Genomic DNA, 18,548 nt, shown 5'->3' with positions numbered 1-18,548 from the left:
CACTTAAAGGTTGGCGCATAATTTCAAATTTAAGCCCGCTACTGTTTGATTGTTTAATCTGAAAGAAAGCCCACGAATATCCTCGTATTTAAAACATATTCTTGTATATAATCTCAATTTCGTGCAATTTATTTAGTTTTTATTTCAATTTTAATAGGGAATTAAACTAGTTAATGAGTTAATGAATGTAATTTAATTGTTTTGCATTGTTTTGGTAGTCAGCAGTTAAGAGGAACAAGATTCAAGCTAAATCGTGAGTAGAAGTAGTGAGGGAGAGAGGGGGAGAGCGAGAGTGGGAGGAAGAATGCAAATTCCTTTGGTTTAGAAGACAATCTGGCGTTTAAGGCACTTGGCGGGAAGAGCTAATCAATTTTGTTATTTCTGCTCTTCGTCGTCCTCAATGTTGATTTTGATAATGTTAACCGTGGGCCCCGGCGGCCCACTGCTGCGCGGCTCCGGCAGCCCATTCTGCGGCGGCACCGCCGCTGCCTCCACAATGCACTCATCGCTGCCGGTGGTGCTGATGGTGATTGTGGGTATGTTGTCCGACCAAACGGAGCTCTGCGAGTCCTGCCGCATGGTGCGCCGTCGCTGGGAGGCGCTTCGGTTGGGAAATGTGATGGGGCCGGGCATATCCAGCTCCTCCAAGTCATCCATTGTGGCCGTGGGGGCGGATCTAACCGCTGGCGGCTTGGTGCTGCTGCTGCTGCTGCCAAAATGCAGCGGTGCACTGGGCGTTGGCGATTCCGGTTCCGGTGTGGGTGGCATCTCGAGGGCCGTGGCGCTGGAGTTGCTCGACAATACTGATGGCGGTGGGGGCGGTGTGTAGGCCAAATATGTGGGCGTGGTGGGGCCGGGAGACTCATCGGAGCCCTGCTCCACATCGTCCTTCTTGATGTTGACTGCCTCGCGTACCAGCGCGAGCAGGGAGCCAATCTTCTTGCGTCCCTGTCGCGAGAGCACCGACAGCTGCCGCTGATGATGGCCCTGGCTGGGCGTGGGTGAGGGTAGCTCCTTCGACTGCTCCTCACCGCCGGCTGCCACCTCGCCGCTTAGGTGATCCGAGGCGGACACATCGGCCCCCACACCCGCTCCCCCCTTGCTCCGCTCCACGCTCCTCTCATCGAACTTGAACACTTCAGGCTCGGGCTTAGCCAGCACCGCATTATTTGACTTGATTTTGTGCTTGCGAAACTTGAACTTTCCCAGGCCAATAGCCTCGAGTCCGCCACCGCCTCCGCCTCCCCCACCGCTTTCCTTGGGCAATGGCAAGGGTTTAGCTTCGACCTCCTGCGGCGGCTTCTTTTCGTCAATTATGTGAAATTTGCTCTTGGCCAGCGGAGGCGTTTCGGGCGTGGACTCCGTCTGCTCTGGCTCTGGCTCTGTTCTGGGTGTCTGCGGCTCTGGTGTGCTCGGCTTTGACTCGTCTCCGTTGCCCCCCTGCGCCTTGTGGCGACGCAGCAAACTGGCGCGACGTTCGCTCACAATCCTTGAATTTGTATCCGGATCATGTTCATTGTCCTTGGGCGACTCGTAGGGCGGCGGCTGCGGCTGCGGCTGCTGCTGCTGCTGCTGCTGCTTGTGCCTGGGCTCCTTTTTCTCCTTCATGCTGCCCCTGTCTCTGTCCCTGTCCCTGCGCTCGTGTTTCTCGACTTTGAAACGGCTTTTGGGATGCTGCTCCTTTACGGGAAAGTTGCCACCAGCCGCAGCCGAACTGCTGGCCACTCCTCCCCCTGCTGCTCCCCCTCCATTGGCAGCCACAATGGAGCTGGCACGGGCCCGCTCCTGCTTGGCAATCTGCACAATGTCCACCAGCGAGGGCTTCCGAGTGCGACGAATCTGCTGCAGTCGCGACAGGCCGAACCGCTTGTCCTTGGCCTCCTCATCGTGGGGCAGCGAGTCCTGGTGCTCAGTGTCCGTATCGTCGTCGTCGCGTCGCACAAAGGAGTCGTCGTCCGAGGTGGCCGAACCCTTGCGCAGCGCCTTCTTCATGATGCGTGAGATGAGCTCTGTGGAGTGGTGCGGGAGATGCCAGCTGAGATTTCTATACATTTTTCCACTGGGTGCAGGGAGGCTCTTACCTTTCCTCGCCTGATTCTTGTACTCCTCCGTGTCAAAGTCGGGCTGCTGGGTGGGCGTGACGGGCGAGGATGCCTCGAGCACCTTGCGCCAGCGATTTGTCAACGTTGTGGCCGTCGGTTCCGCCTGCTTCACCTCCGGCACCTTGAAGATCTTCTTGCGCTCCTCCTCGCGCTCCTTCTGCAGCTGCGTCCGCAGGTCCTGATTGGCCTCGCGCAGCGCCCCCGTCAGCGACACCAGATAGTAGATGATCAGGATGAGCAGCAGCAGCAGCGGAATCACAGTGCTCGACGAGGTCAGATAGTCCAGCGGCTCGTGCAGTTGTCTGAAATGGTAGAACCAAATCACTGACTGTCTGTCTGTCTGTTCCTTGTCTGCTGCATTGGGATTCCTGCGGCACTCACTTGGGCAGGGCATTGCGTGTGGTGTTGGTGATGAACTCGGCAATGCGATTGTACTCCGAGAAGGGTCCACAGTGCCAGGAGGGGCGCAGCCAGACGATGGCATAGCCCACGGGCAGCACACAGAGGAACAGCATCGTCAGCAGCAGCGACAGGTAAAAGTTGTTGGACTTGGAGGCCCTGAAAAAGGGACGCTGGGGATTAGCAGCCACAGCCGGAGCCAGAACCATTCCATACTCACTTGAAAACGACCTCGTGGGGCACATTGCAGGTGAGGACTATCCAGGACCGGAAGTACATCATAATCATCAGCTTGACCAGGTTGATGAGCACCAGGCCCGGCGAGAAGAATATGCCCATCCACACTTGGCCCTGGTTATTAATCAACGTCAGGATGTTCTCGGCTATCTTGAAGTCGCCATACTGCGCAGTCAGCAGGCCCCACCCCACGAGAAACAAAAGCCACGCATTAGTCAGAGTCACAGCTGGCAGCTGCAGCTGGCCAGGCAGAGCCTGCAGGAGTTCCAGGCTCTTACTCACCTGTGGAAAGGTCTTCTCCATGTCCCAGCACCAGTTTTGATTGACGTAGCGCACAAACAAGGCACGCAGAAAGTCTATGCAGAGCGGCGCCACAATGGACATGAGCTTTGGACGAGCAGAAAGTGGGTTTGGGATGGGTTTGGGTTTGGGTTTAATAAGCGTTCAGCAATGAAGCTACGCTCGGATTTTGCACTCGCAACTCCCAGTCCGAGGACACTTTAAAGCTTTAAGGACACACGTAAGTGTGCCTGTCCCCTGCTGTATCCTGTATCCTGTATCTGTATCCCGTATCCCGTATCTTGTAGCTAGTTTATGGCTGATTTGCCTAGTCTAACAGAAACTAACCAAGAGAAATCCCCTCCCCCAAATACATTTTGTGGCCGAGCACGTGACCCCAAAAGTCGAATCGAAAACCAAACACAAGAAGCGCGCGCACTCGGAGTCTTTCCTTTTCGGCGAGAGCCTTTTTGTTATGCGTAAAGCATAAATGCGTTTAAGCCCCTCTGCCAGCCCTGCCCGTAACCTGTTTAATTTATGTGCTTAAATCGTTTAATAGAGATTATGTACGCCATGTCGGGTGCATAATCAAAAACCCCTGCCAGATCCAATTTTTGGTTTATTTTTTGTTACTGTTGTAGCTCAGCCTTGACCCAGCGGGCAGTTTACACGAATGTCGGACAAATGTTAGGTACGAAATAAAAAAGGGAAAGTAATCCCTGGGATTGCGATGCTTTCTAAGGGCTGCCAGAATGCACACGCCTAGTTCTGATTGTCTGATAGCAGACTGTAGCAGCATCGATATCCAGTTGGGCGCAACCTTGAAAACTTTAGCAATTGCCCCGCCCAGCGCGGGGAATTTGTTTACGATTAGACTTAAAGTTCAGCGAACAGCAGCAGCCCCCAATGGGATGCCAATCGACACTTGAGACGCGATACGCGGGACATGGCAAATGGACAAGGCAAATAGGAGAGCTTGGGCGTGCTCGTGGGGCCAAAGTTCACAATCCCGCTTATGGCTTATGTAAATTTTCGTTTGTGGCTTGCACAGAGGGCGGGACGCGCACTTCCTGCTGCTGCTCGAATGCCAGCTGCTGCGTTTTGTGCGCGTATCAATGGAAAACCACTCCCGAGAGCGATTATTATGATAAAATACTTTTGCGTTTGTGCTTCCTTCTTCAGCCATTCAGACATTTTTCTACCATTCACATTTTCTCATTTTTTCTGCTGCTCCTTCCTGGCCTTTTAAGTCAAGTTGATTTTTGGGTTTTTTGGAATTTGATTTTTGTACGGGATTCGTAGTAACCACCACCCACCAACCACCCATGCCCCAAGTAGGAGAGCAAAAAATGGAAAACAAATTTTGCGTTAAATTTTCCGGATAATTTAGCTAAACGGAATTTCACGCTCAAAACGCTCACAAGAGAGAGTTGCTAGCAGTAGTCCCATTCTGTGCTGTGTCTCCCCCACACTCCACTCCACCCTCTCCGCCTGTGCACACAGATATTCCGCTTTTGGGGTTCAATCATATTTTAGGCTAAATAGATTTTGATACAGCAGAGCAGAGCAGCCCGAGAGCTGCTCCCCCCCAGGAGTCGGGAGAGTCGGCAAATTGATAGCTGCTTCTGCCTCTGCTTCTGCCTTTGATTCTGGGTTGATAAATTCACTTTTAAACTGTCGCATCTTTGGGTTCTCAGCTCAGCTCAGCAGCTGCTTCTCCCTCTCTCTCTCTCCCACACACTCACCCCATCGAACACAATGACCTTTGACAGCTCCTGGCCGAGGGACGTCTCCCAGCACATGGTTGTCAAATTGGTTTGGATTTGCTTAATCGCCAGCTTCACCTCCCGCAGGCGCTTCATCTTTCGCTCCAGCGGCGTCAGCTTCACGGTGGACAGCTGCTTGCTGTCGCTGCTCTGGGTGGTGCTGTCCAGGCCATCGGCGGTGCTGCCAACGCCGAATATGTCGTCCTCTGGCCCCCTGGGGCACACGGTAATCACACAGAGCTCCAGGTACTCGCTGTCCTCGTCGTAGTAGACGGTGCTGCCGATCTCCGCCACACTCCCATAGCCGATATAGTACGGCGTCCTGCCATATCGATCTGTGTAGGAATATTCATCCTCTGTGGTGCCGCTGCTGCTGCTGGTGCTGCTCTCTGGGCTGGTCGAGTCAGTGCCAAACTCTGCGGTGCTGGCTGCCGTTGATGCTGTGGTGTAATCCTCGCTGGTTGAGCTACTCTCCACGGTTGTTCTTGTTGACCTGAACCATCCTCGTGTTCTTCTAGTCGTGGGATTGGTTGTCGTTGTTGTCGTTGTTGTTGTGGTGTTTTTTCTGCGCCCCTGTCTCAGCTTATTTATGAGATCATTCCACTCCGCTTCGGTGAGTATCCGCTTGGTGGGTCTGCTGCTGCTGCTGCTGCTGGCCTTTGGGCTTATCGTGGGCGCCGGTCTATAGACCGCGGGCCTACGCGCATTCGCCGGCGGCGTATTGCCCCCAGACTCTGTGGTGGATCCTGCACTGGTTTCATTTCGATGCCGTCGACTGTACTTGCTGGTACGCCACACAGGCGGAGGATCGCCCACAGCCCTTTTCGTTCGTGTCTCAGACTTTTCCGCTGCATCATCGAACTGGGCCAGGACCTGAGCCAGCGGATCATCGGCCTGTTGTGTGGTGTCGCCGTCCTCCGTGTCCTCGTAGTCATCCGCCGACACAGGCGGCTCCTCCGAGTAGTCTGTGTAGCTGCTGGAGTAGCTGGAGTCGCTGTCCGGCGGCACAGTGGAGGCCGAAGCCAGCGGCTCATCGCTGCCATAATCGTAGACATCTTCGTCGTCGCTGTCGGTGGTGTAGTAGCCTTCCTCTTCAGCTGCTTTCTTGGGCGCCTCGGTGGTCGTTGTAGTTGTCGAAGTGGTTGTTGGCGGCGCTGTGGTTGTCGTGGTCGTTGCCCTTGTGCTGACAGTCGTGGGCGCTTTCGTTGTTGTAGGTGCTTCAGTGGTGCTTGTGGTGGTGCTCCAAGTTGTCGTTGTACTCGGCTCTGTGCTCAGTGTGGTGGGAGCTTCCGTGGTCACCGTTGTCCAGGGTGACGACGTAGTGGTTGCAGGCGGCTCTGTGGTGGGCAAAGTAGTAGGCAAAGTCGGGGGCAAAGTAGTAGGCAAAGTCGTGGGTGGCAGCACTGTGGGCACTGTGGTCAGATTCAGGAGCATCAGTGTGGTGGCCAAGTTCTTTGCACTGATGATGGTGCGCATGGGTTTTGAGCATTTGAAGGTCATGTTATAGCACTTGATGCGCTGCACACCGCTGGAGAGCAGCGCAGCGGCCGCTGTGGCAGCGGTGGCAGCTGTGCTGGAGAACAGTCCATCGGTGGTGCTGGCCCCATCCTCGCCCCAGGCAGCTGTCGACGTGGATTCATCGAACAGCAGTCCGCCCTCCGAAGTGCTGTCGCTGTAGAGCGACGTGGCACGCAGCGCCTCGATGGAGCTCAGCAGATGCTGCAGCTCCATTGTGTTCGTCTCGTTCTCCAGCTTCAGCCGTTGCAGCGGCTTCTCCTTGCTGTTGATCTTGTAGATGAAGGAGAACATCAGCGAGTACAGATTCAGCATGTTCAGTATCATAATTCTGCGGCGCAACAAAGGACAAAGGACAAAGGTGGATTAGAAGGCAACGCCAGAGAGAGATTTTGTTTTGTTTGGACCCCACCTAGCCAGCTGCAGTCTGAGCTGCTGCCTGGGATGCCAGTTCTCGAACAGACCCAAAGCCTCGAATATCATCGGCAGAAAGAAGGAGAGCAGCGTCATGGTCACATTCACAGCATTCCTGCTCAGCCAGTTGTCGTGCTTGGCCAAATCCTCCGAGCTGCAAAGTCAGAGATCAGAAATCGGAAATCAGTCTGCAGAATAATTTCTGCTGCTTCGCTTTTCTGTCACTTACTGATTAACAAGCAGCACCACCGTGGCGCCCGACAGACCCAGCAGTCCCATGACCAGTATATTGACGAGTATTCTTTGCAGGATTACCCGCCAGCTGAAAGGGCATTGATTATGGCTGGTGGGGCAGAATGGCTTTGGTTGTGGCGGCGACTTACTTGCGATTATCCTTTTTCTTTTCGGCCTCCTCCAGCAGGGCCTCCTTGAAGCCAACCACCACGGATGCAATGCGATTATGCGCCGTCTCCGCGTGTCCTGTGGGAGTGGGCGAGTGGAGAGTGGAGAGGGAGTGGCAAAAGTTGGCTGTAACTGCAGCTGAGGTGGGGCTGTGGGCCTATCTGGCCAGCCACTTACCAATCATAAAGTCCCAGCCGGTGAAGAGCTTCCACGAGAAGATGCACTCATCATCCTTCGAGGAAAGTTTCGAGTTGCGAGAGTTCTCTGCCATTCTGTTGACGAGAGAATCAGGGACAAAGTTTTAGCTGCTGCTGCTCCTCCTGCTGCTCCTCCTGCTGCCCCCTCCTGCTGCCCCTCCTGCTGCCCCTCCTGTTCCTCCCCTCCTGCTGCCCCTTCTGCTGCTTAACCCTCTTACAAGCCATAATTTGTGCCCGAAATCCGAACAATTCGCATACTCCCATTCCAGAACCCAATTCCAGTTATCCTAATGCAGCATAAACATTCGTATAATTCACGCACCCTGAGCACGTGCCACGACAAGTGGCAAGGTCAGTGTGTCGGCTCTGTGGCTGTGGCTGTGGCTGTTGACATTTCTACTTTGTTCAATTACGAAATCAGCATAATGCCGGCAAAGCCATTAAAGCGAGCAGCCCAATGGTGCTGTGGGGGGCGGGGGCCAATGGCTTTTGCCTGCTCAAAATGGCGTTTTGCCGTTACGTTTCCGTTTCCGCTCAATAGTCCGACAGTCCTGCCATACCCAGCCACCCAGCACGTGTCTGGGCGCCCACACCACCCACTCCCCCCTGTGCGTGCGTAACTCATAATGGTCAATTCTGTTATGCCTTTTTTCAGCCTCCTCTCTGCCTGCTTTCAGCCTCCTCTCTGCCTGCTTTCAGCCTGCTTTCTGCCTCCTCTCTGCCTGCTTTCAGCCTGCTTTCAGCTTGCTTTCTGCCTCCTCTCTGCCTCCTCTCTGCCTGCTTTCTGCTTCCTCCTTTTCGTGATCCAGACACGCCCGTGCCAAGATTTGTATTATTTAATCAGCGCTTCAGTTTTTGTTTAATTAATTAACGAGCAGGTCTGACATTTAGTTTGCTTTTTGCGGCTTCGATGACCAGAGATTTAATGAAGTGCTGCCCCAGACATCACCAGGAAGCACCCACCCACCCCTCCCATACTCACTTTCTTAGCGTGGCCACAAAGCTGTAGATGTACACCAAGACGGCGGTGAGGAAATAGGCTAAGGGCAGCTTATAGCCGGAAACGCTAATGCCGGAAGTGCTCGAATAGTAGCTGCAGAGAAAGAGAGAAGATGAGCGAGGGGTGCTAATTATCCAGGCCTTATCCAAGCAAAACTTACCCATAAAACATAGGTGAATACTTGAGGAATCCCTCAAATTCCCAGAATGTAAAGAGATTGCCAGCCACATTGGCTTCCGCGTCGGTCATGCGTTTCCTTGGATCCGTTTCGCCGTGTTTCGTGGCAAAGTACTGCATAAAGAATGCATAAATGGGGGTAACTCTCACGGAGTCTAGGGCTACCCACCTCCGGTCCAATGACAAAGGCCACCAGCGGAATGGCTATCATAATGTTGACCCACATAAGCCAGCGCAGGAACGTAAAGTAGGAGGCCACGCCGGAGCCAAAGTGCGATTCGATTTCCTTGATGCGCAGCTCCCAGGGTATGAGAACGGTCAGGAAGCTGGTCGTCTCACGTTTCCAGTGTCGCCAGCGCTGCAGGATAGGCAGAACAGATAAACATAAGCGGGCTGGGACACACACATGAGCTACGGGCCATGTCTCCGGGAGGAGTCTCCAAGGAGTTCGTATTTTAATTGGTTTTACAAGTGAGCCGCAGAGTCGGAGAACTCTGTGAATTATGCGACTGTGTGGATGGGGGATTTATTGAATGTCCTGCCAGCCATTCAGCATGGAAAGTGGCCCATAAATTGTGTAAACATAAATATTTTCATCCAACCCAACCCGGACTGCACTCTGCCTCTGCCAAGTGTGCAGTGTGCAGACTGCAGGCGGGATGACAATTTGCTACTGCGGGGGGAAGAAGAAAGATTGTGTTGAGGGGGGGGGGATAGGGGGTGTAAAATCACTTACTGCTGCCATTAAAATTTTAAACCTCGCCCACAAGTCTCGGGTGCTGCGTGACATGGCGAATCGCTCCTGAAGCGCGCCCTCGTGGCGTGCCACATATGTTTTGGCCTGTCAACACATGCACGGCGGGCAGCAGGAGGCGTGAACGGGGTGGGTGGCACATCCAAGTTCAAACATCATTAAAAATGCCAGGGCGAAGCCACAAGATGGAACCGGCAAAGAAAGATAAGGAGTTTTCGTGTGGTGTGAATGAAATCGAAAAGTTCTGCTGAACAATTTGATGAGTGGTGGAGTGTTCGAAGAGGGGGGAGGAGCAGCAGGAGCAGGAGCAGTTCGAGTCGTAAAATTTTCAACGACCTGACAAGCAGCGTGAAAACGAACGCGCCCAGTTTCTCGTGGCTCTCCTCCCTTCTTGACACACACACAGATTGGACTGGCACCCACCTGCCGCACCAGCTTGAGCTTCTTGCGTATGGGCCATGGCTGTAACTTCACCGACTGTATAACCTCCTTGTGTAGGCGTATATTCTCAAAGATTTGCTCCTGCGTGGACTCCTGATTGGTGCCCTCCTCTGTGAAGTAAACCAAAGCAAAACCAGACACACATTACACATACGCCGAGTGGGACTCGTGACCGTCTAAATGGCCGCACGTAGCCGTTGCGAAATTACGAGTAAAGAGGCCCCCAGACGTTGATTAGCAGCCACTGGAGAGACGCCCCATCTACCCATCTCCACTGGCAGCTGCTGCTGCTGCTGCTGCTGCTCGTTAACTAAGGAAAATCTTTTCGCTTTTTTTTTTCTGCAAATTTGTTCCTGCAAATTGCTGGAGTGCCCTTGCCTGAACTTGTCGTATAGACACTGGAGCGCCGCCGCTCCACACTATCCAGCACGTGATCCATGGGACTAGATGCTCGTCGCGAATTGCGGCTGCCACGTTTACCCCGATAGCCGCGCACACTGGCACGTCTCTGCATTATTGCCGATACGGATATTGAGTAGTCCTCCTCGTCGTCAACGTCGCCAGTGCCGCCATCTTCGTACAGTTGTGCCGGCGGACTGTGGACGACAAAGTGTGGGGGCTCGTGGTGGCTGCTCTCGGCGTCGCTGCTTTGGTTCTGTGATTGGAAATCTGTGCAAGGATAAACAAAAGCAGACTGAGACTGAGCTGGTGGCCAGAGATACATAGAGGGAGTGTGGAGGAGTTTTCTCCTCTCCCACGTACCGTTGTTCAGCTCATACGATCTATTCTCCTCCTGCGATGCGGCTCTGTAGTTAATAATTGTAAAATGTGTACAAAAGTGGCTGAAGAAATGTCCACTCACCTCTTTCCCCGCTGTCCTCGGTAGAATTCGCGCTTCTCATCGGCGCTGCTCTGCATTTGCCAGCCAACCTTATTCAAGTCGCATGGCGGTGCCCAGGTCACAGATAATTGATGTGGCGAGGTGACACCCGAGTTGTTCTGCGGGAATACCGTACGAGTTTAAAGTTGTTAGCTAATTATTTCAAACACACTTGTCACATCTAATGCTCTGTCAAGTCACAGAGACAATTAGCTCATTAATTAATTGCACTTGAACTTGATTAGATTTAACTTAGTTTGTAAGTTTTCTTGCTGGCAAGTCTTAATCTCAGTTTGTAGGAGAACTATTTAATTTTCAATTTTAAGTTTGTAGTTGAGCCCACGACGTAGCGCGTCGGAGGAGCCTTATGCGCAGACTGAACGGCTTAGAGCGCTGACCAGGCCAGCAAAGCGCAAAAGACCAACATCCAAAAGGACAAAGACCAACACACATATACACCTCAACCCACACACCCACACACACAGAGAGAGAGACAGATAGACACAGACACTAGCGAATGCTGAATTTTTTCTAATAATGAATGAATATGAATGAAGAACACACGGAGAGACGGGCAGAGACGAGTAGTGGTCCTGTCCTGGCTAACACCAATGACCAAACCCAACCCATGGCCAACTTATCAAAGCCAAAACGTGCCCAAAACGCACACACACACAGCCAACACAGGAACGTAAAGGAATTTACATAGACAGGCACAGACCACCAGGCACTCACCAGGCAGGCACATTGCGGTAGGGAGCCGTGGCAAGGGAGCACGGACGAAGCCGAGTATCTGACTTCCTCGCCCAGTTGGAACGAAGACGAATGAGTGTAAAAATTGCCAGCGGCATGTGATAACAACCGCCGTGTCCTGTCCGGGCGTAACCAGCCAGGACTTCGAATGTCCATTTAGATGGTGGCCACTGGCCAGCTCCAACGAGTCTTGTGGTATCTGTCTGTGTGTGTGTGTGTGTGTGGCTTTGATATTGAGTCACGTTGTATTCTTGGCTTCTGGTTCTGTCCAGTTCTGTCCTGTAGTTGCCTCTCCTTGGCCAACACCAACACCATCCCCATCCCCATTCACATCCCCATCCACGGGCTGGTCATGTAAATGAAAATCAAACATGCAAGGGTTGATAAAGAAAATCGCGAATTCTAACACAAAAGATACACAAATACATATACATATACATATATCTATGTATATATCTAGGATTTTCCCAGTTCTTTTGTTTGTGTGTGTGTCATGGGAGCGCCCACTATTGAAATATGTTTTTTTTTTTGGGCCGCTGCTGCCTGTGTTTTGTGTGTGCTTTTCCTTTCTCTGATTTCGCTTTCGTTCGCTTTTAATTAAATGAAGTTTCTGCCAGAGGCTTTAATTAACATTCAAATTTATTTGTGCGTGGCTTCCCCACTGAAATCCGCGCACGTGTAGCCAGCCCAATGGGTTCATTAGCCGCCGTGCTCGACGCTGCGTCTCGCTTTGTGTGTCTCCTAGTCCTAGTCCTAGTAGGAGTCCCAGAAGGAGTCCCACAATGATTCTGTGACAGGGTGCAGGTGAACTTGAAAAGTGCCACATGCTGACCCAAATGCCGCGCCTCATAGGCCTAAGTGGCTTTCCATGTTCGATTGCAGTTTTGGCCGCCATAAATCTTGGGCCCTAACACGGCCTGGCCCACCCGCCACGCCTTCGCTCAAAATGTGGGTCAAAAATATATTTCTATTTATTCTAAGTAGAACCGAAACTAAACTAAACCTGTGATGATGATGCTGATGTTGATGATGATGATGTTGATGCAACATCAGTTGATGCGGCACACATGCGATTCGCTGGTGTCGCGTCTTTGGTCGCGTTTCACCTTGTCCGGCCTGCACTTGCGACGCGGCTCCCGCTTCACGGTACGATCGACCTTGGTGCTGCAGCTGTCCGATGTGCTGGCTGCATGTAGGCGCGTCTCCTTCGCCGATTCGGAGCTCTCCTGGCTCTTGGAACGGCGACAGATGCCAGGCATGGGCATGGGGGGACACACACTGCGGCCCGATTTTTTGCCACAATTATTGCTGACCTCCAGATTATTTTGCATAATTTCCCGGGCAGACCTTTCCTTCACCTGCCGTTTCAAGTGATATCTGCTGAGCCTGCCGTGACGACAGTGCTCCGTGATCCAGTGACGCACCTTGCGACAGCCCACATAGATGCTCTGCGTGTTGTAGCGCAGGTCCATCAGGAAGCCCTGCGGGTTCAGCTGGCCGTAGCCCAAGTCGAAGACGTTCTTTGGCAGCTCGGCTGCTGTGGGTCCGTCTTTGGTGAGGTATTTGGCTGGGCCCACCGGGGCCAGCGGAACTCTCGTCTCCGCGTAGAAGCGACGATCCTCCGACGTGCAATACTTCCACGGCTGGAAGCTAAACGCACCGTCTGCCATTCGTGTGAAATCGACCTTCAGCTGATCGTCAAAGACCATTTCGTCGATCTCCACTAGCTTGCCGTTCTCGTGCGTCACCTCAAAGTTGACGCCCACCGGCGGTGGCAGCTGTATGGAGCCACGCCCGTGGAAGCGATTGTTGCGAAAATAGCCCACATAGCGTGTACCATCTGGATACAAGTAGGTGCCGTAGTCCTGCATGCCCAGCTCGTTCATTTCGCCAAAGAATTTTGTGCCAGTTAGAAAGTTGCCGCTGCGCTGGTCATCAATCGACAGCTTTGGCTCGGCCTTTGAAGCGCGAGAAATTGTATATTTCTCCATCGAAAAAAGACACAATTTGAAAAAGAGAAAAACTAATACTTTGAAATATAACAATCTGAGACGAGACTGTACAGAAAGTGCTGTTGCTTGTACCCCTGGATTTTTTGATGGCTGCCACCCAGGCAAACATTTTTCACAAATTCTGGTTCTCGTTAGGTCATTAGCACAGTCCGAAACCTAAGCGACTCTGCGAAAACTACACCCACGATAAGAAATAATAATAAATTATGCCTTACGAAACTGTTGGTTAATTACACGCCCTGGTTGGAGCTATAAATAAGCTTAGGCTCCATTGGACAGTATCGAGTCGTCGTCTGGGGAAACATGGAACTGTTGGTAATATTTCTCTGCGCTTTGAGTGCGTCTGCCACTGCGAGTGGGAACAGTTCTGAGCCAGTTCCCGACCACATCATCACCAATGGCCAGCCGGCGTACGATGGCCAGGCGCCCTTTGTCGTGGGCATGGCCTTCCACACGAGCAATCAGTGGTGCAGTGGCACCATCATTGGCGACACCTGGATACTGACTGCACGCGCCTGTCTGACGGCCAGCACTGGCGTGACCATTTACTTTGGGGCGACACGACGCAGCCAGGCGCTGTACGCGGTGTCGGTGGGCAGCTCGCAGTACGTGCAGAACAACGAGCAGCTCGCCCTGGTGCACGTACCGCAGGTGAGCTACAGCAACAGGGTCAGGAAGGTGGCACTGCCGGGGCTGCGGGATCAATCGAATCGCTACGAAAACAGGTGGGCCACCACCTGCGGCTGGGGCAGCACCGCATTCACACAGGCACTGCCCGACTGGCTGCAGTGCGTCGATCTGCAGATCATGTCCAACAGCGAGTGCATTCCGTTCTACGGCCGGGATACCATCACCGATCGCATCCTGTGCACTCGCACCATCAACGGCAAGTCGATCTGCTTCGGCGATGCCGGCAGTCCCCTGGTCACCAAACAGGGCTCCATTATGGTGGGGCTGTCGCTGTTCGTGTCCACGCAGGGCTGCACCCTGGGCATGCCGGCTGGGTTCGCTCGCATCACCAGCCATTTGAACTGGATACGCCAGCACACTGGCATCTACTATTGAGTGTCGCACTCGCAGTTAAAGGAGAAAAAAAAACTACAATTTAATATACAAATAAAATGCATTTGGCTGTCGATTTACAACTCAAAGACAGAGCGCGACTGTTCCATGAGGCTCGAACGGCGCAGCATGTTCGATTGCACCACATTGAAATTGTCGGCCACCTTCTTGCTCATCATGGCATTGGCCGTGGCGTAGGTCTCCTTGATGTCCAGCGGTATTGGCTCCCAGGCAAAGCTATCGGAGCGGCAGCTCGATGCCCCAATCGAGTCCACGCGCTGCACATCCGAGCTGCTGGTCCACTTGCGGGGCTTCCCCATTCCCCGTGGCGCCTTCTCCGTCTTGTCAAAGTGGTAGGTCTGCAAGTCTCTGAACTCCTCCAGTTCACGCTGCGCCGCAATGCGCTCGTACGCACGGAGACACTGCTCCGTTGCCCTGGCCTTGGCGCTCGGATTACAGTTGGCAGGTAGCGTTAGCTCCATGGCTGAGGGATCCGTGCGCGGCATGGGCTTACCCTTTTCCTTGCACAGCTTGTGGTAGTAGCGCTGGCGTTCCAGCCTGGCGTTGGGCGCATAGATGTCCGTCTTGGGCAGCTGGGCGAGCTCCGTCACCAGGTTGTTGGCGATGATGCGGCGACAGAAGTACGGTATGGGTTCGCGCACCTGCTCGGTGCGGGCGTGGCGGCAGTGGCGCAGGATCCAGTCCTTGTCGCGGGTACAGCCAACGTAGATGCTGCTGGTGAAGGGCGGCGGGCGATCCATCAGCCAGCCCGTCTTCGGATTGTAGATGCCCTCCTCCACATCGTAGCAGTCCTTGGGCACTTGCCGTGACTTCAGGCTGTTCGTCACATAGGCAGTGGGACCCACTGGCGTCTGACCGTAGCGTCGCTCGGCCTGGTAGCGTCGGTCCTGGGGCGTCAGATAGTCCCAGTCCGAGGCGTCGAAGTCGTTGCCAGTGAACTGGCCTTGCACATGGAGTCCGTCGGGGAACCACATGTCCTCGATGCTCACCAGCTTGCCGTGGTTGAACACACCCTTGATGGTGAAGCGATAGGGCTGTGCCAGGCGCAAGTGGCCGAACCCATGGAACTTGCCATGATGGAACCGGCCGCGATACTCACTGCCGTCCGGATAGCGATAGGTGCCGAAGCCATCCATCATGTTCACCTCCTTGTTCCAGGCTCCCTCGTAGCTGCTGCGGGTGATGAAGTGCCGCAACGGCGTCGTCTCCAAGCCAATCGTAGACATGCCAATGGTCAGATATGTCCTCTCCTTTCTCTGTCTGCTGCTTTAGATGCGCTTTTCTCTGCTCGCTAACACTGACTGTGTGTGTGCGCGAGTGTGCGTGTGATTGTGTATGGGAATCAACTGTAAGAATTTCAAACGAAAACTGACACAAACACAAACCACCTGACCCACTTGGCCTGGCCTGGCTTGTTGAGATTACCCATCAGCTTTATGACTAAATAAATGTTTGGCCACGACTCCGAGTCCGAGTCCGAGCGGGGGTTTGGGTGTGGCCGCGTCCGCCGCAGTTCCGCCTGCGTTTAGCTTTTGTCGCATGTCTGACCTAATGAATCTTTGCATACTCTAGCGGCTGGGAGTGGGCATAACAGGTGCGTTGTGGTCTTTGGTCTTTGCACTGGGAAAGTGCAAGATTGAATTCTTGAGTGTTGGCGTAAGAATTCCTAGAACTCAATTTTTAAACAAAAACATAGCGAAATTAAATAGAATTCACTTAGATTTAAAAAAATATATTAAAAAGACTTTTTAATACCTTCCGTATTTAATATAAAATATAAATATAAAATAATTTAAAATAAATCTATTCTATTGTAATTTTAGAAAATATATTTAATTTAAATATGAAAATATTTAATTAAAATATTAAATATATTTATTTTAAATATTTTCATATTATTATTATTATAATTATTTTGTTATTATATATTATTATTCATATTATTCATATTATATAATTTTAAATAGTTCTGTAATTATTTTAAAATGTATTTGATTTTAGTATTTCCACTCTCGGTGCAAATATAAATGCCATAAATATATCTAATTGTAACTATTCCGAGGCTCAGGGTTTTTATCTGGGTGTTGACTTCAGTGAAACTCAGATTGAAAATTAAATGAATATCCATTGCCTCAATTAGTCCAAAATTAAATCCCTTTTCTAAGTAAACCTTCTACACCAACAACCAAAATGATATCCACATTTGGAGATTGTATTGGCAGATGTCCTACAGGCATATTCCGCCACTACACCTTTCTTCCTTGCCCACCTAAACACGTTCTACAAATATCAAGAGCATACCATGTTCGCCATGGCTTCAGGTTTTCGTTTCACACACACTCTGAATAGCTGGTGGCACACATAAAAAATGATTTTAACCGCCACCTGGGTGGACCTGCTGCATTGCTTGACCAGAGCCATGCCATCCACCGTTTAAGTGCGATTGGCGTTTATGGCTATTGGCATTTGCTGCCATTTGCTGCTGCAGGTTCTAGGAGCTCTTACACACTTCCCATTCCCCGTTTTTGCCATGGTTACTGCTGCTGCTGCTGCACATGTCGTTGGCCTGGCCAAATCGTAAGCACTCCCTAGCGGGCAGTAAATCAAGCTCACTTACCTCACTGTTGGCGCCAGTGGCGATGTTGCTGCCACTGCCGCTGCCGCTGCTGCCCACGCAGCGGAAATCGACAGAACCACCTGATGAGCGTCGCGGCTTGCCAATGTCCAGTCGAAGGATTCCGGGCTTGGGTCGCCGTGGGGCTGCAGCCGGTGGGCTCTGCATGGAGTCGGTCGTTGCCACTGTTGCTGGTGCTCCTGCTGCTGCTCCTGCTGCTGCTCCTGCTGCGGCTTTGGATGGCTGCGGCTCCACATTCTCGTTGGCCTCGTTATGCATGACCAACTACTAAACAACAGGATGGCGGCGAGTGTACTGTACCCACAGAATGCGCGATTCACCGCGCACACAACCGCCGTGCAGCGCCAACGCGAACAGACTATATCCTGGCATGGCCTCCCGGCCGCCTGTACAGCTCGTCGTGGAAGCAACAATTACGCGCGCAGCCAACGGGCAGGCACTGAAATAAAATGTGAATTAAACGCGCCACCCACGCGATAAGTGTCAATGGATGTGTGCCCGTGTCCCACCACGGATATGTGTGTCGTCTGCCCCAATGAGGATGACGCTGGACAGGCCAGGACAGAACAGGACACGCGGCACTTTCAACTGTTTCTTGTTGCTGTCACAGTCACAGTCACAGCACTCTCGCATGCTCGTTGGCGGTGCCCGTGCCCGTGCCCATGCCCATGCCCGTGTTGGGTGACACAAAAGGCAACTTCCTGCTTTCAGGGTCGCCATAGCCGCCCACCTTTGTGTAATTATGTCTGCCGCAGCCCCAAAAAGTGTCAACAGCGCTGGCCCCAAAAAAAAAAAAAATACAGCAAAAATATCGCATGTCGCATTCACCATGTGAGAAATTTCCATTTTTCATTTTCACTTTTCATTTTCATGTTGCTGTTATTATTATTTTTTCTATTTTTTTTTTTTTTACTTGGTATCTTTGTATCTGCCCTCCATTAGGGCGTTGCGTTGGCCCATGTCCTTAATTATGAGAGCACAAGCGCTGCCTTCACTCTGTTTTTTCTTTTGTACTTTGTATACCCTGTACTGAAAACAGTTGGGGGATATATTTGCAGCATAGTTGGGTTTCTTTTTGTAATATTTTCAGTACCATTTAGGTCTAAAATTTAATAGATATTTTTAATTTATTTAGGGTTTCTATTTATTCCAATTTAAATTCAAATTTTTGCTACCTGTAAGAGTTATCAAGAATATTTTATAGTGTCTGCTTATTGGGTATCTTTCAGTTAATTTAAAGCTTGCTCCGTTTTGCAAAATGTCCTCCCTGCAGAACCCTCCCATATTTCCTTGGAATGCGACCCAGTCCCAGTGCCACTTTTCAGTTCCAGCCAAGCCCACCTGCGGTGCCGTGTTCGCATATCCGTGTCCTGCCCCGTGCTGATATGCAATGCTTTTTCTATTACATGCAAAGCGCGTTAAATTAATTGAACTGTAAAGTGTCAGCAGCAGCAGCAGCAGCAGCACCAGCAGCAGCAGTGGCATGAATAGGATAGCGACAC

The 18,548-nt window shown here is 51.9% G+C and overlaps 4 protein-coding genes across 4 annotated transcripts; 1 reads left to right on the top strand and 3 right to left on the bottom strand.

Annotated features, from left to right (window-relative positions):
- Positions 1-130: 130 nt before the first annotated feature.
- LOC111079208 lies at positions 131-17,678 on the bottom strand. The gene is made up of 19 exons (XM_022374281.2): positions 17,029-17,678; positions 10,546-10,682; positions 10,446-10,489; positions 10,062-10,352; positions 9,666-9,793; positions 9,225-9,329; positions 8,658-8,846; positions 8,472-8,602; positions 8,294-8,404; positions 7,292-7,386; positions 7,096-7,192; positions 6,942-7,034; positions 6,711-6,866; positions 4,763-6,629; positions 3,021-3,125; positions 2,722-2,903; positions 2,484-2,660; positions 2,082-2,404; positions 131-2,009 (listed from the first exon to the last, which is right to left on the bottom strand). The coding sequence occupies exons 1-19, from the start codon at positions 17,302-17,304 to the stop codon at positions 376-378; spliced, it is 6,141 nt and encodes a 2,046-aa protein (XP_022229973.2). The 5' UTR covers positions 17,305-17,678; the 3' UTR covers positions 131-375.
- LOC111079205 (MORN repeat-containing protein 5) lies at positions 12,284-13,400 on the bottom strand. Its single transcript, XM_022374279.2, has one exon. It carries the CDS (start codon positions 13,305-13,307, stop codon positions 12,366-12,368), a length of 942 nt encoding a protein of 313 aa, XP_022229971.2. The 5' UTR covers positions 13,308-13,400; the 3' UTR covers positions 12,284-12,365.
- Positions 13,602-14,479, top strand: LOC111079207 (serine protease 1). The gene has a single exon (XM_022374280.2). The coding sequence runs from the start codon at positions 13,632-13,634 to the stop codon at positions 14,391-14,393; it is 762 nt and encodes a 253-aa protein (XP_022229972.2). The 5' UTR covers positions 13,602-13,631; the 3' UTR covers positions 14,394-14,479.
- Positions 14,433-15,804, bottom strand: LOC111081327. Its single transcript, XM_022377356.2, has one exon. The coding sequence runs from the start codon at positions 15,635-15,637 to the stop codon at positions 14,468-14,470; it is 1,170 nt and encodes a 389-aa protein (XP_022233048.2). The 5' UTR covers positions 15,638-15,804; the 3' UTR covers positions 14,433-14,467.
- Positions 17,679-18,548: the final 870 nt, after the last annotated feature.

The sequence above is a fragment of the Drosophila obscura genome, unplaced genomic scaffold, assembly GCF_018151105.1.
Source record: "Drosophila obscura isolate BZ-5 IFL unplaced genomic scaffold, ASM1815110v1 contig_208, whole genome shotgun sequence".
NCBI lineage: Eukaryota > Metazoa > Arthropoda > Insecta > Diptera > Drosophilidae > Drosophila > Drosophila obscura.
This window is presented reverse-complemented; position numbering and strand designations above follow the sequence as displayed.

Excerpts from the sequence above, each read along its gene's own strand:
- LOC111079208 (XM_022374281.2), bottom strand. The coding sequence starts at position 17,304 with ATGCATAACGAGGCCAACGAGAATGTGGAGCCGCAGCCATCCAAAGCC. Across the intron at positions 9,794-10,061 it reads TGTCTATACGACAAGTTCAG|AGGAGGGCACCAATCAGGAG; the intron begins GCAAGGGCACTC and ends TTTACTTCACAG. Across the intron at positions 8,405-8,471 it reads TATTCACCTATGTTTTATGG|CTACTATTCGAGCACTTCCG; the intron begins GTAAGTTTTGCT and ends CTTTCTCTGCAG.
- LOC111079205 (XM_022374279.2), bottom strand. The coding sequence starts at position 13,307 with ATGGAGAAATATACAATTTCTCGCGCTTCAAAGGCCGAGCCAAAGCTG.
- LOC111081327 (XM_022377356.2), bottom strand. The coding sequence starts at position 15,637 with ATGTCTACGATTGGCTTGGAGACGACGCCGTTGCGGCACTTCATCACC.
- LOC111079207 (XM_022374280.2), top strand. The coding sequence starts at position 13,632 with ATGGAACTGTTGGTAATATTTCTCTGCGCTTTGAGTGCGTCTGCCACT.